The sequence below is a fragment of the Spodoptera frugiperda genome, chromosome 29 (genome assembly GCF_023101765.2).
Source record: "Spodoptera frugiperda isolate SF20-4 chromosome 29, AGI-APGP_CSIRO_Sfru_2.0, whole genome shotgun sequence".
In the NCBI taxonomy this organism is placed as follows: domain Eukaryota; kingdom Metazoa; phylum Arthropoda; class Insecta; order Lepidoptera; family Noctuidae; genus Spodoptera; species Spodoptera frugiperda.
In genome coordinates, this window is record NC_064240.1 from 6,448,649 (window position 1) to 6,476,302 (window position 27,654).

General features: G+C 34.6%; 1 protein-coding gene across 10 annotated transcripts in view; it reads right to left on the reverse strand.

Moving 5' to 3' along the window:
• The window catches only part of LOC118268218 (uncharacterized), a 102,586-nt gene that overhangs the window by 10,171 nt on the left and 64,761 nt on the right, over nt 1-27,654 (reverse strand). For 7 of the 10 annotated variants that reach the window (XM_035582598.2, XM_050706364.1, XM_035582601.2 and 4 more), the window contains exons 2-5: nt 14,808-15,059; nt 13,300-13,460; nt 5,988-6,034; nt 4,644-4,801 (exon numbers count right to left, since the gene is read on the reverse strand). In XM_035582598.2, coding sequence (XP_035438491.1) covers nt 4,644-4,801; nt 5,988-6,034; nt 13,300-13,460; nt 14,808-15,059 — 618 coding nt within the window. The remainder of the gene's footprint in view (nt 1-4,643; nt 4,802-5,987; nt 6,035-13,299; nt 13,461-14,807; nt 15,060-27,654) is intronic. The other 3 variants (XM_050706363.1, XM_035582599.2, XM_050706361.1) reach the window with 2 other exon arrangements.

Genomic DNA, 27,654 nt, shown 5'->3' on the forward strand with positions numbered 1-27,654 from the left:
CCAGTAGCAGCGCGACAGTCCCGCATCGTATGTCGCGGAATGCTGTTTGTAAATATGAGCCTCTAGCATGGCTTGAAACTAGTCTAGTTCCTCGTCAAATAATTGAGTAAACCGAAAAACATAATAATTAATTTAGTATGTCTCGCGAAAGTTATAATAAAAGCTTGTGTTCGTTCATCAGTAATGCACAAACAGTTACTTTGACAACAAATTGCGTGTAACAAACATGAATTTCAATTCCCATAACCAGCTAAAACAAAGCATAAAACTAAAATCGTTATCCTGACTACGGGCAAACCGGTCAAAGTTTCCCTGTAAATGAATATTCCAGAAACAGAACAATAAAAAGTTTCTTTGAATGAAAAACCACAAACTAGGCGCAACATTCAAGTCATTTAGTAATGCAAAAATATTCAAAACAAAGTTGCATACAAGTTTCATAGCTAAACGTGCTAGGAAAGTAATCTGTGTCAAAAACAATGGTTCTGAATACATAAAAGCAGTAAACTTGATAAATGTGCTTTGCTTAGGGTTGCTTCGCGTACGAATGTTTACTAATCTAGTTTTTCGTGTGATGCGAGTTAAAAAATTATAATTAATTCACGAAATCTGATTAATGTTGGCTATGCAGAAAGTGTTTTGGTAAATTAAGTCCACCTTATATTGAAAATTGATGACTATTAAGCATTTTACAATAAAAATAAAATTTAAAGAAAAGTGAAAATTGATATTTATTGTTGAGTTGTATTTGCATTGCATTTTAAAATATTTATAATTATTGTTAAAATTGGTAAATTTCAGAAGTTTAACTACGTAAAGTTATTCGTTTTCATTCGACACTTAAAGAAAATTAAAAATAGTTCGACAACCCTAAGGCAGAGCGAATAATTTTCCTTTACTTGTGAAACTTTAATATCGGCTACGTTTTAATCTATTCTACATGAAAATCTTTTTACGATTCATTTGCATACTTCGTGTTTCGTAGTTGGAATTAAATTTTATTCAATTGTATACAATTTGACGAAATCTTTGAATACGGCTGTTTGCAGGTGCACGAAATCGAATCTAGTTAACGTTGTTAATAGTGTGCGTGTTGGTGTAATCGTACAAGAGGTAGGTTGCACTAAAAATATAAAATACCATTACGTTATAGGGAGAGCAAAAACTGCATATCAGTTCAATATAATAGCAATGTTAGCCGTGGCCACTATTTTCATCCTAAGTACCCATCATCAAAATCCTGTTTTATCATCTCCTTTACGGCCGGTGAAGGTGAAATGGGTGCCTAAACACGCAATATAATCTACCACTAAATTGTCTAACAATGCAACGTGCAATACTCGTTTATTGGTACAAGATGTTCGTATTTACGGTCTTCGAAATGCTAAAAGCGCCCGTTGAGCAACTATAACGTTTTATTACTCTCTATAGAGCACAAACCATACACATAAACATGGACCAATAATACCTCCCACAAGAAGTATCGAAGGCACCGTGCCAATATCGTGTGAGCCGAATAGCACGATTACTTTGTTCCTACTTAAAATGACTTGTGGTTTACTCTAAAATTGTAGTTTCCGAAGAAAAATGCATGTAATAATTTTTATCGAGTCCTTTTACCACATTGTTATAGCGAAATTATGTAAATTGCGAAGTAGTAACATTGCTAGTTATTTCTCTTTAATGGGTATTATTTTTATCTTCATGCATACAAACATAGGAACGATATTTATTTCATACCAAGAGACGAAGAAAACTTAGATCTTTACATAAATAAAACAAGTAAGTAGGTCAAAGATTAAGGAAATTTGGATACGTCGATTTTTAAGTTTCTTCTAAACTGCTAATTCTGCAAAATAGCAGCAAAGGTTAAAGAAGTTTATTCGCGGATTCGCTGGCGTAATATCAGGCGACAGAATATGGAACTAAGCAAAATTTAATTTACCCCAGTGAAAATTGGCCGGACTTGCTTTAAGAAACGCCGGTTGACACTGCAAAAGTGATTTATGTTTGCAAGACATGCTCATTTTTAATGATTAAAATTTCAAATAATTTTGAACAAACTTCGGAGTTTGACAGATGAAATTAATTAGTATTGAATAATTATTATAAGATCTTAGATGAAATCATTTAGCGATTTATAAGTAGTAAAATATTGCAGGGAGTTTTCCAACTGTCAGAAGACTGTGTCCAAAATTCAATTATGTACAAGTTACTATATACAACTGTATTTAATTTGAACGTTCATAGTAAACATGCCACCTCTCCTTTATTCGTTGTTCAATTTGTAATCTTGACGAGAGATTGCATCGGACAAAACTTTTTAAGTAGTAGGCCTCTACAAGCATTCCAAATATTGCTCATCCACTTCTGATCCCCTAATCACAGCTGGACACGGCTTGGTCAATAAACCGAAAAAGGCGACTTTTGACAAGACTAATCCTAAGTGCAACTTGGCCGATAAGGATTATACTGGGGCTCTAATGGCCTTTATCCGTTGGCTCAACAAACGTTCATAACTCACCGCCTTGGCTTGGCTCAACCGACTTAACTTTGGCAGGCGTCATTTCTCAAAAGGCATGCGGTGACGTACCACCCCCTTCTTTACCCCCCTTGTCTGGAGATTAATAAATATATAGGTGGACGTGGAAAAATGTAGCACTTAATTTGGGTGAGATGAGTTGCGTATTCGAAGCGTGTATTTCTTGTGTGGGGTTATTGGTATGTCGGGGAATTCATATTTCTTGTCATCTCATTGTACGACGTTTGATGACATACCTATAGCGTATTGTACGTTGCCCCAATTTTAGGAGGAAATTTCTCATCAGACCACGTACATTAATTAACAGACATAATAACTGAACTGTGCCTATCTCCAACTGCATTCGCCCTCATTACTATCTAGCTTCCCACCAAAATCTCGAAAAAGCCCAGACTTAAGCGCAAACATTCCAAAAAAATTAAGCGTCGCAAGTACGTATTGTACGTACGTTGGTACACACGACGCGTCATACTAATTGCTCAGAGTGCATGTCAAAGGCGTACCGGCGTCGCGCCGGATCCACATAATGGTGCATGGGGGGTAGCAAAAAGGAATGTATGAAAAAACGCGAGAGACAGACGCCGTAAGCGTGTACTCAAACTAAGATTCGGTTACAAACAGTTGTTGTTGCTAACGAGAAATTGCGACGACAATAGCGATATACTTGTGCGGCGAACTTTATTGGGGCTCCGCTTGTTTGCCATCTAATTGTGTTTGACCTAAAATTTGAAGTGGTTTTAGAGTAGTTTGTGTTGCAGTTGACGAAAAGATTGATGAAGATGGTAACTTTTATATTGGAAACAAAACATTTCCATTAACTAATCCAGCCAATCTCAAATAAACTCTAATATAATCAATTAATCAAATACGCGTTGCGGTAACCTCGAACAAATTAATGCATAATAATTATGAATAAATTATTAACTATTATTTAATTAAAATAAACAAATCTAGTTAAACAAATACAATAACAAACAAAACACAGTTCTATTTGCAGATTAATGAAACTGAAGTACCTATGTAAAATGATATTTTACGAATAATTAAATAATATAGTATCGCGTGTCCAATTTAAATTGTTTAATCGTATATCTATTAATGCAGCAGTTCTCTTAATTAAACTGTGTGCCATGTCTAGTTATTTAGTGTGAGGTGTTAAGTTATAGGCTCTACGTTTCACAGCATAATTGACCGCCCACGCGAAAGCTGTAAACATTGCAATTATACACCTATTATTAGTCGCTTGCACTATTATATTAACATATTGCTTTATGCTATTTTTATTATTTCCACAAAGGTACAACTGACTTATTCTAACCCCACGGGCATAAAATTATCTTGAGAAAACGACGACACTGTAATAAATAGAGAATATGTGAATGAAGAATTCAATCTAACTTTCTAACAGGTTCAAGAGTATTTTTAGGAAATTTTGGAAGTAATATGAAAACTTTATGTTAAGATGTGGGAGTAATCCATTAAGGATTCGGCTTATAAATATACCTATGCGACTTTATACCTCGGTTTATTCTTGAGTAAGCTTTGTTCATGAATTAATGCTAAGGTTTCCATATACCTATATAGAATCCGCTAGAAAGTATATGAAAGTTACTATATTATACACTTAGTACACCCTTAACGTTCAAGTTACAAAACAGATAATTTTATAGAACAATTAAAACTATTATTAGATATTTAGTACAAAAATTCTCCACACAGCATTCCTGTTAATGAAACACAACAAACAATTTGGCAAATTATTTCTACGGACATTATTCGACCCGGTATTTTTCAAATTACAGTAAGTAGCCAATCATTATTGTTACAAAATTTTATTATGTAGGTTACATTAATACAACTTTAATCCTGAGTGTATAGCTCTAATACAACTTTTTTAAGTTAAATTTTAATTTTGTAGAGCGTTGAAACAAGAACCTCTTCAATTTATTTTCATCATTAAAAATGCATTGTTTTTGTATTACATTTACCTTACAACACTTTACTTACACTACAATGGAACTTTTTTCTTATAACATGATTGGTGAATAACCATAATTTGACAAAAATCAAGGTCAATACATCATCAACACAGTATACTCACCCGTTGTGGAGGCAGTACTTGTCGTGGACTATGGGCATGTTTCGGCGAACATGAACCATGCTTCTCTTTCCTATGGGACTTCAGACCTCGCAGTAGTCTTGAGAATGTGGTCACTTTCTTCTTGGCCGTGCCCAGGCAGTTATCTACAACAACAATGCCTGCTTAAAATTAATTTGTCATTTACTTTAACATTTGCTGGAGATATATCTAGACTATTTTTTTAGGGGGAAAATCATCCAATGACTTCTTTCGCCTTGGGCGAAGCGAGAGAGAGTGTCAGACTCTTATTGACTAAAAACCACCCCGTTTCTACTCCTGCTTTTCGAGCCGGAGCCCTGGTAAGTCCGCTAGCTCCAGAACAGACATCAGCCCTACTGGGCTCCATATACTATTTAAATGGACTCGCGAAATTCAACTTCCAAAAACCTATTAGCTAATCAAGAGTTGCTCTAATACATTGTTATATTTCTGAACAGTAAATAAGTTATAAAATTATTTGTGGTTATCACATTGACATTTTCCCAAATTGGCTAGACACTTAAAGAAAACTTCGTTAATAAACTTTTCAACGTAAAAATGTAATAATTTTTCCCTGACAAAATTGCTTTTAGTGAATTAGTTATAAAAAGTCTAGTCACGAGTAAACACGTCTAGCCATGGTTTAATGTTCATAAATCAAGTACTCAAGTAGCGAGCACATATTTCACTTTTTTCTTTACACTTACAGCATTTCTGAGGATTTATTTTAATGCTTTATTAACATTAATTGTCGTTGAAACGTATAGAAATATGTATGAAAAACTGTTAACTGCATTATGCTTTTTAAATTCATATGAAATGTAACTGCGTCTATAATTTCCTCGGAGACTGATGTTTAGTATTTTTTACATCTAATGACACTATAGGGGATTTAAGACCAGTTAGTTAGTAGTATAGACGACAAGGATACGCAAATTGTGATAGAACAAGTGAATTGGAGTCAGTTACAAAGGAATTTTGAGACTTGTAAATCCCTAAACTAAGCCTAAATGGTGTAACTATGTCTGACCAACAATACTGTTTTCACTACAGCCTTAGTCCGGCAAGTCACTATAACTTGGCTAAGTTTAGGCTCCTACCTAACAAACTTAGCAGAAAATCCAACCTACCTGGAAATAGGCCAAGAGGTAACTGTAAGATATACAGAAAGGTGACCTAGGAATGCATCGTTGCATTGCAATTTTGCCAACAAAATGTCTAGTATAAAACGTAACATTCCAAACAAACGCTAATAATAGTCGACTTTTATAGGTACGGCATTGTAACAAGATTAACTTGTCTTTTATATAATTTAGTAGTACTTACCGCTTGGCGGGAATTCGTAGAAATACGCAGACCGTGGACTTAGGCAGCTGAAACAAAAATTCACAACGTTAGCTAAATGATAAAAAGATTTTTGTTAAGTAATATTATACTACTTAATCAGATTACATTTTGATTTCATTGTTTTTTCTTTTTCTGGATTAATATATTCTTTTCTGTGTAATTGTAATTTTAGAACACGTGAACCCTAATCTTTATCATACTAATCATCATTGACACTCAATCTATAATCTCCTAACATCTAAAAACAAAAACCGTAAACAAAAATGCACCAGTCGGATATTGCGGAAAACGGAAAAATAACGGACTAAGCATTGGGAATCCGGGAAATGGGAAATTAATCGACTTCAGCATTAACAATACTCCGTTAATGATGATTGTCCGTAAAATGAGTGGCGGTTAATGAAATCGTAAATTTTGTAAAGAGTTCGTTTTGATGTGTCCGCAGCCCTTAATCAGCCCCGATAATTGAGCGTTTAAACTGAAGTTAATTTTGAGAGTATAAAATTAATACGTCTGGTATTTTAAATGTTATTTCAATTTCGTTTTATTGGAACTGAAAATGTTGCTGTCATCAGATAATTGAAAACTGATTGGTTTTGACTGTAATTGAAGTTTTTATTCGTTTGCCTTGTGTAGATTATGGTCTTAAAATAATGTGTTTTTATAGACTGTTCATAAATAAGTATTTGTAGATAACTTGATCTATGTTTTGTGATGTTGGAGGATACCTGTACAGACATATTTTGTAAATCAATTTATCACATCAAAACTTTACTAATTACTCTATGTATGATCGCTTGGCTAACGTACATTTTGGACATCGAAAACCAACTTAAAATTGAGTCAACATTATTCAAAACGAGACTAAACGATAATTCATTGAATTTCAAGACGCGTTTCACCAAACAATAGTTCAATATCGCACATGTTTCAGTTCGCAAACCCAATATAAAGTTGGGATCGAGCAATAAATCAGAATGAGTATCATATCGGCACCATGCAATGCCGCGGATGCAATGAATATTGATTCTCAACAATTTAGTCCTACGATGGTAATAAATTTATATTAATTTCGGCTCTGTTGTTATGTTTACGTGTTAATTTATCAAAACTCGGTTCTAAAAGCACACTTTTATTTCTAATCACCATAATATTTCGTAATAGACTTTTGTGAGGACTAGCTCACCCGTGTATTATTAACTTAGCAGATAATCTAAACCAATCACAAATAAAAACCTATCACAAAATATACGAATACAAACTTAATTGTTTGAAATTAATGCCAATATTTATACCAAGTTGTGACACTACAACGAACATAATTGAAGTCCTAACAATAGCAATCACGCCATAAAATTATTATCTAAGTCTTAAACAACGACTTTCTAAAGCGACATAATAAACATTTCATTCGAAGAGCTATTACTATTTAATAGTCAACGCTAAGATTTCCAAAGCGTTTTTCATTTGGAACCCATAAAGTTCAATTTAAAGAGGCATAGTATAACTCTTACTGTGTCATGACAAAGCCAATAATTGTCAGGCGACTCATAAAAGCTATACGAAACCGGACCTATGTTGAAACGTAATCGAATCCAGGCAACAAAGCAGAGGGTCTAATACGAGTTTGTTTTCCATCTAACACGATCGAAACATAACCGCGTTTAGTCCTCTGATTGGTTGGTCGAGTCCAAGCAACAAAGCAGATAGCGAATCAGAAATAATGACACACCGCGTTCTACAGCACTTAGATAAATTTTGTCTAGTTAAGCCGCGTATCATGGCGTTTCTCGCGTTTCCCGTATCTCGCCGTCCGTAATCGCGTACCTTGTTAGTAGAATTCTCGTCTGTGCGTAGCGTTAATTGAGTAACGAGTACATATATCGCCCTAAATGCCAGTACACACTATACAGAGCTTGCTTGGTATTTTATTGATTTAAGTTGTTAAACACAGCTTTTGATTACTTGTTCGTAATGTTTGTACAGTCGGGTAAATATTATAAGTACCTTTGCACATGTTCACAGAACAGGTTGTATGAGCACCTACCTATCCATGATTGCAGTTCCCAGGAATTGCTTTGATGACAGCCTGTCGTGTCTGTCAAAGTGTATTTACATAATAATTGAATATGTTATTAAACGATTTATATAGGTATGTAGCTAATTATGTACGGAAACAATATTCATCTCATATATAACTTCTTCTCAGTCTTTCTCTTCATTACTGAAGGTCTTGTCTAGTCTGGTTCACGCGTCACTTGATGTAAGACCCTTCTCCAAGTGCCCTTTGCGATTTTTCAGAATTGTCAGGCCGGTGAGGTTTTTTTACAGCATCTAGCCAACGGGTTGGTGAACAATCGCGAGGTTCTTTCCCATTAACCTGACCAAGAGAAGAAGCTGGTGGAGCTTCTCCAGGGAATCGGGGTTTCTACGCGCAATCATATCAAACAATATTAATCAAAACTTTAATACAACGAAAAGAATAATATGTTATCTCTTTTCTGCAAGTCATGACACGAGTTTTCACTTTAGTATTAACTTTAAGTAAAGTTGTTCTGAATTACATTATGCTGACAGTATCACACAAAGATAATATTGTAATATTCAAATTTTACATCACTTTATCCCTTTACGTATGCTAATACTATAGTGTCAAGATTGTTAGTCTGAGCATTTATTCCCATCAATTGACACAAATTTATTATGAATGAATGATATGTATTGAATTTACATAATATATTTTAGAGGTTCGTTAGTTTGTCTGTTCTACGTGACCCATGTAGGCGTGTTTATTTTATGTGCGCATTGAAATTATGAATCGTCATCGTATTGGACTGATTAAGTGCTGTGTTTTATTGAAGAGCACAAAAGGTGAACATTTGATTTATATTCAGAGAAGATAATAATATATTTTGAAATTGTGTGGGTACAGAATTATTAATTTTATCTACATTCCAGTGCCTCTGTATGTTCAACATCAAAGTTAACAACGATTCGCGGACCTAATTATTTTCTCTTTGTCGAATACGTTGCATGCTTTCAATTTTCATTAAAATTATTTTTTATGCGAAATATTTCAATACTTCGTTCATATACGCGGATGTAACTCATATTGTATCATTCTTTTGGGGTAAACAAGAGACGTGGTAATTGATCGACATATAGTTTGGTTAAATAGTCATGGTTGTAATCTGAGGGCTTAGTACGAGTTTGTTTTACGTTTAACGAAATCTAAACGAGAGCGCGTTCGGCGCTCTAATTGGCCGGTTCGAATGAACCAACCAATCAAAGTGCCGAACGCGCTCTCGTTTCGATTTCGTTAAATGTAAAACAAACTCGTATTAAAAGGCTACGGATATACGGACGACTCCTAAAACAATTCTGTACGCGTAAAACGTTATTAATTCACTTCAAACAAACAGTACCGTAATTCGACATAATAATTTTATATCGAGTTGGGAATTCTCAAGCAAACTTTGTTCACACAAGCGCAGAGGGTATCTTTATTTTAATACTTTAAGAAGTCGCAAGCTTTGATGCCTGGTCGGATACGAGTTCAAGGTTCTTTGAAGGGATGTCGTTATTTAGGAATTCCTTCATTTATATTTCAGGAAATGGGAGAAAATTTGCAGTTACCCCTAAAACTTTTCGAACATTAATCAGTTGGTAGCAGGATTTTTTTTATAGGGAAAACAGATTTCGTTTGATTTACGATTTTTATTTGCACTTATTTTTTGTGTTGAAATTTAGAAAGGGAGCCATTTTAATTGTTTGATAACACACTTTATTTAAAGTTAATTTTTTAAACGGTCGTTTTCTGAAGGTATGTAAATAAGCCCACAATTTTCGTGTTCTCTCGTCCTAAATAACCTCTAAACAAACTTCATTGGCCCCAGAGCTAAATTGGTAGTCGGAATCAATTTCCCTAGAAATCAGTTAGTAAGCCGCGGTGCTCGTAAACGCCAAGTTTATAAACTAGTCGCTTTCATTACAGCTACAAATTGATTAAACGATGTTAATGCGACTTGCGGTATCCATTATATGCGGGATAGTCATAACATGTAACATAACATAACATTTAATCTTGCCTTCTATTGACCGAAGGGATTTAATCGGACATGAGACCATATTTTTTTAAAGTTACCACAATACTATCATGCTTGATGCTTGATACAATTAAATTAATAGGCAAAAGCCACAAAAATACAGAAATATCACATTACTTAGAGGTAGGTATACAAAATTATTTCTTTTATAAACTTAATATGTACCTACTATGTAAATTCAATCCCAGTAAAGTTAAAACAAATCTACAATTCACGAACGATAAACGTACGCCCACTAATACAATATTAACATAAATAATCTCTATTTGCAATCGAATAACACTTTTACGAGTAATTCATTAGGCAAAACTAGTGGAGCAGAGATCTAATTAGCATTGTAAGACATGTTAGATTGGTCGAGTGGGCGCTGTGACGCGGTTTCCCTGGTACCAATTTATGAGAACACCCCCGCTCGGTAGCCACAGGTTTTAATATTCCTTGCTGCGGCTAGAAAGGTGTTTAGTTTTATGTTATTGAGATCTAATTAAGGATATAGGAAAGTTTATAGACATTCGATAATCGTAAATTTGTAGACGCGATTGGAGTTGTGGATAAGTGGTCCTTGTGTAGGTTTTGTTTATAAGATAATTGTTTAAAGAATATATGAGGACGGTACTGACAGAATATATTTTACTATTTATATGAAGCTGTAAAACTATAGAATCCACTTTATATTTGCCAATAAACTGTGGTATTCCATAGCATAAAATCTTTATAAATACCGCTTTAGCTTATTATAGCTTATTCAATCGGTATTTTTATCACAAGGCCTCCTATTAATGGCATTGAACTTTCAACAAAAGCGGTAACTAACATGTAAATTATATCATTCACCTGTTATTATCCCTTTATAGTAACACCCACGAACGGTGTGGGTGGCCTATTTTTCGCTAAGGGCTACCTCTTAACATTTTGAGAACCAATTTGAGAGCTAAAAATAGGTCAGTGGTGGCTATTTCCAGAATTTTGTTTCTATTTCTGGGTATTAACGTAGGTATGATATCAAATTCCTTTGTGATAAATAGTAAAGGATTTTCTACTTGTTTTGTATGTACCTTAAATATGGAAGTAATAGAAAATTTACACGAAAAGCATATACTTAATATATAAATAGAACTACAATATGTTATTCATTTACTGGACATTTTCAACAAACTGTTTTCGAGCGTAACAATATGCTCAAATATAATGTATTCATCACAAGTTTACACCAGAACTATTACGAGTAACATTTGTATTCTGCGCGTCATACTTGTACCATTTTTAATCCGTCATCGGAGTTTTATTTCTCTCAAAATTGTTTCAAGCAATGTGTGCTGCACATTATTCATTTTTCTGTTTAACCCCTCTGAATGAGATAGGGTTTATATGATAGGAACAGATGTATGGGAAATGTTAATAATATATTCGAAGAACAATGAAAGCTAAAAAAGTAATATTTTCTTGTTTATAATGATCATTTAGAAGAATGATGTGATTTTCGATGGTCAAAAACATTTAATAATATCTATAGCTAAATTAAAACACGCAAGTCAAAAGACACCAAAAATACGATTTCAGCATTTAACTCAATAGTGAACTTAAATGTCTATCTCAACAGAAAGCAATAACATCATTCATTCATAAATCGTTTACAACAGTTACCTTATTAGTTGTAGTTTAGTATCCAATAAAGATAGTACCTTATTTAAATACGGTCTTAACGCAAACTTCGAACGGGCACCCGGCCCGGACATATCCATCAGTAGTTAATTTGAATTTATTTTACAGCACGCTCCGATGTAATGAGAACTTACTTCGCATTCGCTGGGACTCAGTGTTGGGACTATTGACGAATATTTATGTACGTAGTAGGTTTTGCTTTGTTTTATGGACTTAGTATTAGAATTCAGTAGAATATCTCTTCTTTTTTAATTAACATTAACATGGAAGTGGCACAGAAATTAGCATGAAATCAATTAGCTTAAAGCAGCAACGTTTTCGTCCAAACTCCATTCCATTTTATGTCTCCAAGAAGAATGCAGTTGCTTCTCCTAACCGTGCATCAGCTCGACTATTCTCAACTCGGGGGCCGCTTCTGTCGCCAATCGAATGTCTGATTTCAATTTAGATTAGCATTTATACATGCAGCGCAAAAGCTTATCTAACGAGTACACCTGTTAAAGTCCAAATAATTTATGACTACGTCCCGCGCTATTCTCGTTTATCGTTACCGTTTCGTGTAAGCCGACCACGAATTTCTTTAGACCAATAAGGATAATGGCATTTTAGCTTACGTCGGTATTCGCGGAATATGATTGCGAGTTATTGTTATAATGATCACAGTTCGATTCTTCGCAATACTCCTATTATATTTTATTATCGGTAGTAAATATTTAATTGGATTGTGAGTTGAGATTGTTAGAAGAACATAACAGATAGATATGTTTTTATATGAATATACCAAAGTCGTCCTGAATTATTTTATGGCAAAAAGGTTGTATGTTATTATATTTCTTATTTTTTTATGGTACCTAAGTCGGTAAACTGGCAGACGCATTACCAGATGATAAGCAATGTCCGCCGCCCATGGACACCCGAAACACCAGAAGAGTTAAAAGTGCGTTGCCGGCGTTGTGAGTGTTTGAAATTTAGGGGTTGTTGGGGTTTCGGGAATTGGGAAGATTGGGGAGTGGAGTAATTTGTATATCTATTAATAAATTTCACAAATAATAGATGTTATGTTATATCATAACAACAAAAACATAACCTGTTCAATATAAATAACTCCTTGTCACGACTTGTTCACAAAGTACTTCAATGTTGCATCCAACACTGACCTGCATTGCATTAAGCCTGATAATGCTGACATGTATTGGCAGCTTAATGCAATTGTCAATCTCAAATGATTAACTTGTATCGGCTTTTAATGTTTGCATAAAAATGTAGCCATTGGAGATTCGGTCTTGAATTAATTACGCGAAAAAAAGTGCTTATATTAACTTTCTGCGATACTATTATTTTAAACTACTCAAAATATGTATTTCGTGTAGTATTTTCTGCGTTTGTTTGTTTTCAACATAATTTAAATATATTTAAAACTTGCCTGAGGTTTAATGGAATGCGTAATAGTAGGTAGTACGTTCTAATCATTTATAAGTTGTCTAAAAATAAAATATCTGATATACGTATAGATAAACACTCACCTTTGATAGTTGTGTTGCGTATTGTGCATGAGTGGTTGTGTCGGTTGCGCCAACAACAGTTGTTTTTGTTGCTGTTGCCGTTGCAGCATTTGTTTGCCAAACACGCCGTATCCGAACCCGTATATTTCGTCCTCTTCTTTCTCTGTGAGGCAGCTTGAGGGCTGTTAAAAAAAGAAATTTATTGTTAAAAACTATTTACGATAAAAAATATTATAAGTGTCGATGTTTTGTTTTTTCAGATAAACATTATTCGATATCTCTGTTGTTTCTCTGTTAACTAAACGTTAGAAAAATAGTGTGCTAAAAATAATGATGTTTACTAACAGATTACTTTATTGTTCAAATGGTAGTAAGTGGGACTGTTTCAAAAAAGACATCTCCCCTCTCCTGTTCAATTCCCTTTTGAAATAATCCATCTAAGAAAATTAAACTAATTAGTGAATTGTCATGTAAACCTATGTCTAAATAGCTTAAATCTCTCAACTAGTCATAGTGACTTTTCTAAAACAAATCTTATCAAAATCAAACCATATTGAGTTGAAAATATAAAAATGTATATTCATATTCAATGACAAAGAAAATTAGATTTCTATGACACAAAAAGAGAAAATACCTTTCGACAAAAGCTATAATAGGTGTCTTAACAAAAAAATCTGTATTATATCAGACTTGATATAAATGCGAAAAGTTTTCTGAAGGTAGGTAATCCGCTTTGCGTACTTAGAAGTGTATTCACAAAAATGAAATCATATTCACAAAAACGGTTCAAATATCACTGGCAATGTTGAAAACCTAATATTCCCGGCTAATTTTACACAAAGCGACGATTTGGTCCCGCTTAGTCTGATTACATGACATGATCCTATTATTTATTCAGACCGTTTTATCTGTAGGCCTCCGCGGCCTCATTATTATGACCTTGGACTTTTGTCTGATGGTCGACAGAGGATTTAGATTCAAGTTCATCACGTGCTTTTCTCGCAGTTTAGCGAGATCCTTTTTCAAGTGAGTCTGCTTGAGGTAAAATTATTAACATTATTATGGAATCACGCCTGCTTCTGTACAGAATTATATTGTTTATTTCAAACAAAATATTATTTAAAAAATCATTTTATCTAATCACGGTTATGAATATGTTCTAATATATCTTTGATAATCAACAGTCCTATGAATAAATTATTTTGAAGCCTTATATATTTTTTAACAAGGAAAAATACACTGAAAGACCACAAGACATAAGAAAGATTGAAAACACGTCACGTGAAATTTGCACAGATAGCAAATCTTGCGTCGAGCCAAAAAACTATGCTGACATAGTGCCAAATGCATGCTACACTGCAAATTGTTTTTACGTAAAAACTTTTATTATTTATTGCTCTATAAGTAGTTCAAACTCACACTCATTCATGCAACAACAAACTACGTAAGCTAGCAATTTATTCGAAAATAACTACTCCGTGAAATTGATGACCATTCCCAAATACGAATGAGAATCTCATTCAACTCACCGAATATTTTCCAGGCACATAAATGGGCTGCGAATGCGACGTGGTCAAGTTATTCAAAGCTAGGGAACCAGGACTTGCCGAAGGTGGAGTTTGAGGTGTTCCGGGGCCTCCGAGCACCCTCATTCTGGGTGACATCTCGTCCCATTCGTGTCTCCTCAATTCTTCAAGGTGGTCTAGAACGTCGCCATAGTGTGTTGAGAAAAGGTCCGCGTACCGTGAAGCCAAACCTTCCAGGTAGCCTCGGTCGCCATCCTGCGAAAAAAATAAAAATAGGTTAGGAAAATCAGAAAATAAATCAATGTTAATCTCTAGTTTACCTCTAGACTGCACGTTATTCAATTAATTATTAAATTGAAGTTTATTGTATTGTATTTTAATTCTAGAAAATAATGGTTAACTCAGTCAGTAGCAACAAGTCAATGATCTGTTTCTCATGCGGAAAAGGTATTTTAAATTATTTTTATCATTCTATCAACACACGTATCATGATTAGATCTTTAGTGCTAAAATAAAGTTCACTGCTAAAATAATTACTACCTACTGCATTTTAAACAAACGTACAAAAGCTGCGAAGCACTTGACATTCAAGATTGTAACTTGATAACTCTATCTGATGGAATAAAAACAACACATTTTGTACATTCCTGACACTTACATTTTATATGCGGTTGTAAAACTGCTAAGACAATAAAGAACGAAACATTAATTGAATAAATTATGTGCTAACGGTTTAAACCACTCAATAATATGATGTGTCTATCAATCGTAGGATCTGAAGCACGAATTTATTCTCACACTTTCACGTAACATTAACAACTGTCCCGAATCCAAAACAAGAATACGATTTATTAGGTTAGGTTAAATACCGATGAACCAATACTGATGTTAAGTCAAGATAAACATGGCGTTCAATTACACAGTAATTACAACTGACACGGCAAAATTAACGAAATCGAGAGAAAAAAAAGTCGTAATTATCCTACCTAGACCTATTTGCTTTAAGTGACTTTTCCGAGTAATTTCCGTTGAGTCACAAAAAAGGGGAGATTCGACGTAAAGTAAGGTAATTAAGAAGTAGAGAGAATCAAAGGGCCGGTTCTTAAAATTTAAAGTGTTGTTAGATGCATAATTGGTTTGTGGAGGACCTTGAAATGTGTCAAATAGATGAACTGTAATTTTCCTTTTGATCGCAGGGTTTTATTGTGATACTCGTAAGGAATTCGTATACAGTAGTTGATTTTCTTTGTCATAATTAGTTAGTCACTAAAAATCGTAACCTAAATAATTTAGGACATGATTAATAGACGAAACTCATTTTTGCACATGGTGTAATTAAATTTTTACCCTTTGAAGAAGAAAGCCGTAATTACTTCAATTTGCAAGGTGCAAACCATTGCAATTATTCTGAAGCAGTTACCGAGGAAATTTTTATGAGGATTCTGTAGTTAACGTGAATGTAAAATAAACCTCAGCGGTTACTATATAGATATTTGTATGTATGAATGAATATAATGACTACAGACGGTGAATGGTGCGGAAATAAAATAAACAAGTCAAAATAATCTCGCCGCAAAACTCTTTCATTAAGATGGGGAAGCCAAAGACGGGGACTAAGGGCGGATAATTTCTGAAATTCCTTCGAAGATAGGAAATAAATTATCCGGTAATCTATTTTTTGGCTTAAATAAGTTTTGATATTATAAAGTTCTCGATTATTTTAATGTTGAATCTGGGGATTTGAAATGATGGATGCGAGAGAGATTCAAGGTTCAATGAAGGTCAAATCGAAGGTTAAGTACATTAACAACGGAAAGAGAAAGATTTTTTTCTTTCGAAATAGAACCAAAGCACTTTTATTTACTTTTTCGTTTACGTAATAGTGTTGAAAGCTCTCATGAAAATATAATAAGACACCTCTACATAATAAGGAAAGAATGTTTACCTACCGTTTTCGTATATAAACATTAACATATCAGATTGAACATTTTATCTTTGCGATTCATAAGAATTTGCCAAGACAAACATAAAATGTGTTAACACTTCCCATACTCGCCTACTGCGGTGGTCCAACTTTCATAACGTCAACGTGTTGAAAGTTTCAATGCCTTGCATGTGGTCAGACTGATATCTATAACTTCCCGTGTTCATAATTATATCACATGGACTTCATCATTTATTTTCTTTTATGATCCATTTAAACCTTGCAATAAATCAGGAGCAATCCATCAAATGAGTAAAAAATTGTTTCTATATCATTGAAGACCGCACTTAGAATTCCACTAGCGGTCGCATTGAGTCAAAGATGGCCGAAGGTTTATTTCCATTTTTAAATGAGAGCGGCTGAGAGCTTTGTCGGCTTGGAGTTTGTGCTCTGCGTTTTAAGTGGATTAAATCGCTCCACGCTCGTAAAACCGACAAGTGCTCCAGCTAAGAATTAAAGTAACCGTTCGACTTTTGCATGAGAAAGTGCTCGCGGGACCTTGCCTCGTAGTCACTCCGCACAATTTGATGCCACCGATTTTTATTTATTTTCCCCTCGAAGCCTGGAAGCTCTTGAAATGAACTCTTTGCGGACGTCGACTGCTTTGTGAATACTCAACTAAAGAAATTCATTAACACTATCCGAATGGAGTGCTGTTGATTATCGATGCTTTGCACGCCGTCTCTGCTTCCGACGAAATGGAATAGTCAATAGCTGAAGCTTTTGCTGACTGAACTCTTAAAAATATAGCAGAGTGGGCGAAGTAAGTCAAAGAATGGCCATAAAGGACAATAATAAATAGCTCATGATGCTTCAGTAGAAGGCATAGTAACTGCTCTTGAATTTAAATGGTATATTTAGACCACGACCAGTCGTTTAGAGCATAGAAACGGGTTCATTGAATGGTTTGCCAACGGCAGCTGGAATGTTTACGAAAAACAACCAAACGAAAAGTTAGGTAATAGAAACAGAACATGGCATTCGGGGAATTCTTTTATCGTTTTGTTTGAGATTATTCGTGGAATAGCATTAGTTGTCTATACCACCACAAGTATCTGCAGCAGTTTCAACTAAATAAATTAATGTGCTCCATGTAAATGTTAATTGCTTTTTGTTAATTTTCAAATTTATTGTGTCAGTGGGTCTTTTCCGTGTTTTCATTATAATAACGGCAACGGTGCATACTTTTGTTGTTAACATAATGAATACAGAATAATAAATTATTGTTGTGTTTACAGAAAAAGTTGCGTGAGTTTTGTTTACTTATCAAAACTGGATATTTTACGAAAATATGTGTAGTACACATTACGATATTATTGAAACTATACCAATCGCTCTTATATACATTCATGTTTTCCTCAATGAAATATTGAAAAAGTCGTCACAATATAATTTAATATTACCAACTTCTTGACTTAAATTAAATTCGAACAAAACAAGTAACTAGGAAGACAAAATTATCAAGTTGAAAAGATCCGAAAGCGTTAAAATAATCAATTCAGGTCGTGGGTTACTGGTGGAACGTCTGCGCCATCGAACTCAACTTTAAAATGAGTATAAATTGCAAAACTTGGGAATTATTTGCGTCGCCTCTTCGTAGAAATTTACTCAGTTTTTCCAGAGTTTCATTATAACAAGTTTAATTGAAGAGAGCGTCCGGTACATAAATTTAAACTTTTGGCATGCATTTTAATCTGCTTACCGGTAGTTAGTTGGAGGTAATGGCCACTAAATGAGTTTCTAGTTCGCTTTAAATTGTCGGCTCGTTAATAAAATAGGTGTAGGTTGGAGCGTTTGTGGTTGAACGCGGTTGTAGCCTTTTAGCAACTTGTGTTGCATAGGTGTGCTGCGCGCGGACATTCTTGTTCCTAGGACAGTTTACACGTGTCCGCTCGCCGCACGGGAACGTTGTTCCAGAATGTAAATTAAATATTCAAAAAGTTTAACGTAGACTTTATATTTTATGTTTTAGTAAAAAGTGTATTTTGTTTAAAGCCTAATAAAAATGTGGAGTCTCGTGAGTACAGTAAATACAGTAAATTCATTAAGAAACATAGTATACTTCGGAACTATGAATACATATTATATCCACTGTAATACTAGTCCTTAACTTAAATATAGGCCGCAGTAATAACTCAAGATCGCATGAGTCCAATTTTAGCGCATAATGAGTGTATAAAAAATCTATAAGCCATGCACTCCCACATGATAAAAATACAAAATGAATATAATAGTCAGTAAAATACTGGTTTAATCGGTAATTTATGCTCATCAAGGAACAGATGCGGACAAGCTAGGAGTCACCATTAAGGCTCTGTCATAAAACTGGTCCCGGACGCGGTGATGTAAGTAAATGGCTTCACTACGTGTGTAGTGTGTACGCAACGAATTTATTCATACAACCTTTTAGACGGTGATTGATGTATTTGTAATTTGTTAAGGTTCGATATTCTTATAGACTGTTTGCTTCCATGTGACAATTGTGTTCTGTTAATTTGATAAAACGATATAAAGTGATTTTAATATTTATATTTCATTTCAAAGGGATTGTAGAAAACTTTAGATTTTTAAAGCTCATAACTCTAATTACTGATGTTAAAGCATGTAACCAACCTCTCGCATTTTTTACTTAAATCGTAACAGGAAAATACCACCATGACAGAGAAAAGCCCATAAAAATTATAATAATAATTCCCAATTGCCAGTAAGTTACAGCGTCGCCTCCCTAGTTAGCCGCGGCGGTCTGTGACAGTCCAAGCCTTTGTGAGCAGACGCCTGTCGGCTCATGTTGTGCCATTACATCCATTGTATGCTGAGTTCAACGGACCCCAAGGTATTTGATGCAGTATTAATTATCCGACCAAGAAGTTGACTTATGTTCTTCTAGACTAATGTACGTTTGTGTTCTGTTTGTTCATGAATATATTAGAAGCTAATTAATTAAATAAAGTTACAGCCAATTTTTTGTGTAGAGGTAAGCAAAAAAGTTCTTGAACACGCAGTTTTTGTCTTGTAACAAAATCAAATTCACGTCTACGATAAAACATTTGTCTAAAGATAAATGCAAGCTCTATATACCTAGCTGCATTTTTCTAATTAAAAAATCTAGATCCGACGTCTAATTTAAAAGTTGGAGGAAACGTGTCTGTAGAACAATAGCTAGTATACAATAGATGTAAGTGCAAATAGAGGAAGAACGTACCTCCCTATGTAATCCGAAAGTCGTCGAGGGGTGGTCTTTTTGTCCCAGTGCAGGTATTAACAGTGTAACAGGATTAATTTATCCCAAAGACGCCATAGCTAAAGCAGGCTCATAAGACCAGGTATCTAGCAGATACCTTTATTTTAGTGATCGTGAAAACTTTATGCGTCGCTCTATCGATTTGTATTATACCTTTATGTTCGGTCTGAACGAACCTGATGCTTTAATACATTTATCTACTAGAGACGAAGATTCGTATTACATTTTCTTGAAAGACTTCGCTTGAAGTCTGAGAATTTTCTGTTCTCATTCTTTGTAGCACATTATTTCGAGATATGTAGTTTATAAAATTCGAGTGATAAGAATATCACTCGAGATTGGGAGAGATTGGTGTGGAAGAAGCAAGCTTCGGCACGAATAGGCCGGCTCGACCGGAGTGATACCCTTAAATTCCTAATACCATCAGGTGATCTGTCTGCTCGTTTACCGGCTTATACAATAAAATAAAACTTTATCACATCTAATTAACATAAAAAAATATTGAAAGCAAAACTACACAAACATAATTACTAATAAAAAAAACCATTCAATATCTTTTCACAGCATCAAAAAACCAATCTATCAGCAATCGTATTCGCAAACAAACTTGATAAACAATTTTATTTTTGCACAAACATTTCCTAAGCTACTGTATTCCATTGCTGGTATTGGAATAGTAAATACTATTAAGAGCTCACGAATCTAAAATAGCATTACACGCCGAGCAAGATGAGAACAAAACATTGAATGCGAGACAATGGACAACGTGGTGCTACTTAACTTGCATTAGGAATGAGAATTTCCAGAATAGAGAGAACGAAAATAAGGTTAAAAGTACGACAATTTTCTTCGGCTTTACGTGGCTGAGTGCAATTATTTAGGATCGGTCAATTGGTTTGTACAATAACAACTATCTGAGCTTTCTAATGAGAAATAAATCAATAAGAAGTGTTTATTTCTGGTATGTACATTGGAATAACCAATTTGGTATTTACTTAAAATACACTAAGTAAACATAATATTTTCACACCCTTTACCCTCGCATATTTTCTACAACAAAAAGTAACTCGGGTGATAGCTGTCATGTGAGTTTTCAATTACTTGCAAATACATGGTTAGGTACGTGTGGGCGAGAGCTTTCCTCGCAAACTCTTGGGATTAAAACTTTTCGTCTCGCACTGGCAAGAGTTTGGGAGCGATGACTTCACCAAAACAGTTCCAAAAACTCCCAAAGTATTGGTGTGTCTTCGATGCTTTGAATAATCACGTGGAGATTCTTCTAATCTAATACCATCTTTAAAGATAACCTGACATTGGATTAATGAATTATAAAAAGGCAAAGTTAATATATAACAAAGACAAGGAATTTTTCCTTAACGATGACCACCGCTATGATAATCCACTACTCAACTTTTACTCATTATTTAAAAAGCCAAAATGTTCAATTTGAAACATTCTAAATACAACGCAAACTAACCTTACAATTCACAAACAACGAACTCGAATTGAAGATGGCGAATCTAAAATAACGCGCCCGTCTGCGGCTAAACAAAACAAATGGTAGCACAATAAGACGAGGTTCCGCGTGCCATGGAGCCGATGCGACGCTGACACGATTTATATACAGATTCACCTGCCCCCCTCTTTGTAGCCAGAATAGGCTGAACTCATTCATACATTTCATGTAGAAGCGCCTACATGTAACTTGTGAATCACAGGTTGGTGTACCTGAATGATTTTGAAGAATGTTCGCCAATATAGGTATTCTTAGAATTTAATGCAAATTTCAGCCTTTACTCTTCGCAAGAAAATTAACGAACGATGACTTTTCACTATTATTATTACTTATAGCAGCACTTTTCGCCACTTAAACACTTAATACAATATCTAAAACTGTATTCAAATCGCTATTCAGCCAAGATAACACAACTCGCGGTAAATCTGCATAATTGGATTTCATCATTAATTCAATTTTCCACCAAATCAAGACAATTTGGTGCAATAAAACTCATTGATTACTGACGCTAACTCATTTGGCTTGCTATTATTCGAACAGTATACAATTAAGCCTAAATAACTGCACGTTGGTGTATACCTATTGATACCAAAACACACGTGTGTGATAGGTGTACAGAATTTTACTGGAACAATTAGAAGCATTTAATTTTATGTTGCTGTAAATATTGGAAGTACGTTAAACAGCTATTAGGAAAATAATTGCTTTTACTGTGTGCATAGATATTATACAAGCTAAAATGAAACTGCTAACTAGAAATATTCCAATAGCTAAAGAGCAACCAGAGCATATGCACAATACGCGTTATCCTATTACCAGAAGATTACCCAAACAATAACCCGTGAAATAAGACTAGTATCGTAAAAGTTAATGCCCACTAGTATTGGAAAGTCGACTTAGGAGTTGTATTTCAAAATATTTATCGTGGCAAATGGCACAGCGAAGCACTTTAGCCAAGACGGAAATGTAAAATCTATAACAAATGTACCGAACGGATATTGAGTTTTGATGTCATAGATGATGCGTGTCTGGAGTATTCTCGAGATAATAAAATACTACGCTAGTCCCATCTCGTATTATATTACGTCGAGCACGATACTCCGCGAGATATTGATATTGTAAGAAAGAAAAACGACGACGCGACGATACTTTTATAATAGACTTCAAGTTTGATCAGAAGTTTAATGTGGTTTAAATGGATTATAATCATAGAAACCTTCTATTGACTTAAGAGGAAAGAAAATTCAAAATGTAAAAGATGTTTAATTTATTACCCAATTGACGATTCATGAACAATTTTCCGTATGAACTCAGTAAATAATTACAGTTGGCGTAGCATTAATTACATAACGAATTTAAATGAAAATCCCTTTCTCATAAATACAAAACGTCCTAAAAAGTAAAACATATTCCAGGGAACTCTTCAAAAATCAACATAATGAGCTCTGCGTTTGAATTTAATAGATGTATACTCACTTAGGGCATTGAAAAAATAGTTTAAAAACGGACTTAAACTAAAGAAATAAAACCCACAATAATAAGTCGAATTACGAATTTATAACAATTAAAAAACAAATTATATTACAACCTATCCTCTATGCTATAATAACCAAGCTTAAACTAAATAATTTAAATCTAATCTATCTAATTAATTAATAAATTAGACTTACAATTTTATTAAAAAAACTAACTACAGTAACTACTAATAATCGATATCAAACTAAACCTACGTTAAATAATTTAACCAGAAAACCAGGCAAACCCAACAAATAAACTTATTAATTGCGTGCCTAAAACCCACAATAATAAGTCGAATGAACACGAAATTAATTATGAAACAAACATGGATACGAGAAAATTTATTGGACCAAAAGAACGTGATGAATTTGAAGTAAGAGAGCATTAATTCGATGTGACAGCTAAAGAAATTACTGACGAACCGGAGGTTATTTATTTAATTGGACGAGTGAAGATTGACAATGACGTATTGTTTCCTCAAGTTGAACTTGCACAGAAACATTGATAAACATGGCCCACGCGAGTGATAGTATCGGGTAATAACACGGTTGTGAAATAACAAGGGATTACGTGCCATGAGTCATGGGGCTTATACTCTGATACACAGCTGTTAAATCCTATAGAAATGCTTAGAATTACGTAGAGATAGCGGAAATATCACCCACTATGTTATACAGTTATTTTGGTTTAGATTTATTGTATGTTTTAGTTAGATTTTCGACCGCCTTTTCGATCTAGTCGTTGGAAACGTGACTGGTCTTAATTTGACTATCAAATAATTTGGGTTTTAGGTGCAGTTAGTCTGTAGAATATATTGACAACCTGGATTTATTCAAAGAATTAATGTTGATTCTAGAAACTAATAATACAGTCAACATAATATAATACCTAGTTAATAATTGCACTTGTGTGTGTTACCATTTATGTCAGTCAATTTACATCATTACCGCGTCATTGACAAATATTAATGTACCAATACCTAACTACATACAACTAACAAATTATAATAATATGATATAGATATACATAGAATAAATAGATAGAATGTTATTATTATAAATGAACCGTACATTATCCTTATGTAAACTGCTTCTGTCAGATACAAATCATTATTTACATTATTACGTTAGATTTTAGGTTCAGATACGACTCAATTCGAAATATGTATTGATGTATTGACGATTTATGTAAAATTCACAATTTGTTGTTTAATGTAAATACGTTTGTTAACGTGATTATAAGCTGTTGTTTATCACATCGTTTGTGTGTTAATACTCGTATTTATTTATTTTGATGATAGATCGAAAGTGAACATAATATTATATTCTGTTTATGGCTTATGATATGGATTAAAAAAATAATTTTCGTTTTGTATCTACTAGAGAATGTAGTTGGGTAAAATTATTTTTCTTTTTTATGTCTCCAACTCTCAGGTGAGTGCCTATGCCAATGGTTTTTAACTTAAAAGAGCCATTGTACCTAACTATTGAGGATAGTCTTGTGCCATTATAACAGAAAACGTGAGCTTTACTAAGCATAAAATTGCGTGTAGAGAAAAATCTTTTCAGATTTAAAATTTTATATAGGTATTTTGCCACATTTTCACATTGTACTGAAACTACAAATACCGATATTCTTCTTATATTTTGAAATTTTCTGGCGACCGATACCCATAGTGCTTCGATATTACGAGTTGCACTACTACAATGTTGGGTCATAAAATATTATATGGTCGAAGCCAACGGATTCAATAGACATTATGAAATATTTTACAAAAGATAGGTTATTGTAGAATCGCGGGCGTATTCTGTTGTCCATAAACCACAATAATGCATAAACAAAAGCATTTGAATAACACGTGGGTAGCAAGTGACAGCCGAATGGAAGCATGCTACACATTCAACAGAACCTCAATCGTTTGATCGTAAATATTCTCCATTCGTATATTTTACCGCAAACATCGAAACACTGTCAATGGAAAACACATATTGAAATTGATAGTATTGACATCGGAAGTTGAATCTTGTTTCTCGACATCACCTTTTATGAGATTGATATCATCGAGAGATTTTCTGCTATATTTGCATCTCCATATCCGTTTTGCTTCCTATCATAAATAATAAAAAAACCGGACTCAAAACGTTGCTAAATCTTGTGACACAAGTCATGGTAGGTAGCACAGCTGAACAAACATAAATAAACATTAAAATCGGCAGACTATATTTCATTAACGGTTCAAAATAAAAGACGGGTATTCTAAATTTAAAACGTCCAATCTGTCAACGGTCGAGCGCGTGTGTTGTGCGACGACGAATGGTTGCAAACGATACCTACATCTGTTATCTATTTTCAGATACGTCACTACCGAGACAACTGTCTGCGCCGGAACTCAAGACAACTCTTTCTACAAACAAAAACCTCTAATGATGAAAGAGAATCACGTCATTGACACTTCTCAAACTTCACTTCGATAAACCATCAATTCAGAAAAGTTCGACACGTCCCCGAATGTTTTGATTAAAAATATCTAAGCGATCTTTCGGAACGAGCAGCTTCCCGGTTTCCACGCTTATCGCAAAGCTTTGTGCTCAACGCATTAAGCTAATTTGAATGGTGAAGGGCCGCTCAAAAAGCCGTTGTTTGAATTCTTCTCTTTAGTCGGGCGGTTGCCGGCCTGATTGTGGGAGCCGACGCTGCATGGATTGCATTCTGTTCGTCGCACAAGAAGACAGGCGCATTGACGGCGGCTTTTTGATTTAACCAACTGTACGCGCGCTGGGAGCCATGTATTTGCGTTGTAAATTTAATGCGCTCATTACATTCCTATGTTTTATATGAGATAGACACTGCGATGCAATTGCGGAACGTTCATGGTATATTAATGGTTTGATCATAAAACATTCTGTCGGCGTCTTTAAAATAACCAACGCTTGTTTAAGTTAAAAATAAGTCTTTGGAGACGATGAAATCAGATAAGCTAGTAATCTCAGGTTGTCATCACAGCAACTAATAAGCAGAGGTTTTATAATAAAACTCCTTATTCACTGTTGTTTAAGGTTCATAATGTATTTGAAAAGTGTCTGTGTTGACGAATGCCCAAGATGTAGCGCCGTGGGTGAAACCATTGACAAACGACTTGCTCTGACACACCGGTGATAAATAACTGATTATGTTACACTGCATTTTGCCTTTATAATTAATTGACAACAGCTATCTAAGCGTTATTAGGACTCCAAACCGCTTTGATAATATTAATCGGACCGCTAACAACCACATTTCATAATTTACCCGTCCCTTACAAAATAACTGACAATTATCGCCACGAATGGAAGCAATTTAACCTCTCCACAGTTGAAACATGCGCCCCGTTGAGTTGAATGTATATTTTTATTGCTTTATTATTTTATTGGCATAGCAAGTGCAAACTGCCTCTCGTTTTTACGATTTACTTTTCGACTGGCTTATGGATCATAAATCTGTGCGGTTTAAACGAGCATACGCCTCGAGCTAGAGATGCTACCACATTAATATTGGCCAGGTTCATTTGTAATTTCTAACAGACGTTCGCTCACTCCGACATTAATAAGAAACTAGAATGAAACAAGCTTTGAATGAAGTCGTTTCGAATAATGTACCGATCTAACATTGTCTACAAACTGTTTGCCTTTGAAGTTTGATAGAAGCGAGATAGTTATAATTTGTTTATTCCCACCCTAAAACTATTTGTTGACAAAAAAACCGTAAACAGTCTAAAATAACGAGCGAAATGATCGTTCACCCGAAATAGCGATAGTTATTCCGGTACCGTCGTCTGGTAGTTAATTGCTGCATTTTTTACGCGGCCGACTGCCACGGATTCCGTAATTTGTCTTCTCAGAAATGAGTCGCGTCGTCGAATGCAAGCGACATGTAGATGCGACTCGTTTTTTTGTAGATACCCCTCGAATTTCAGCCAGCGTAAATTACGTTTTAGTAGAATACCCTGGGGAAACGTTAGACGGGTTCTTTCGTAATTACTGTTTTAACTGCTGGGACAGAAACGTCAAACATAACTTATTTTTGTGGTTGAAATTTCCGTTGATAATTCTATCTTTGGTTTTTTATTCCATGACAGGTCGGCCATGTTTTGAGTACGCGTGAAATTCCCGAACATGGGGTGTGATTAAAAATGTAGATGGCAAGTGAATAATTAAAATTCGAGGGCCACAGCATTGCGGTCGCTGTGTAGGGCGATGTAATGCAATCGATAAACTGACGTTCACAGCGCGGTTGTGCTTAACGATCGCTCAAAAGATTTACGCTCACCGCTTGCGCTATTTACGCGCACCGCTTTTCATGTTTACGATTACGCTCACGCATATTACGAAACCCTGTCCGTGACCCCGCAATACAACCTCAAAATACGATAGTACAAAACCGCAAACAGGATACCTATATATTTCTCTAAAGCATTGTTCAGTTTCTACGAACAACTTAACAATCAAAGCCGTAAATGAGTACCTGAATCCCAGACTTCATTGTTGCTAACTACTAGTTCTCATGTAATGTTTAATTATTCTGATAAATGTTGTTATTATGATTCATTGAGCGA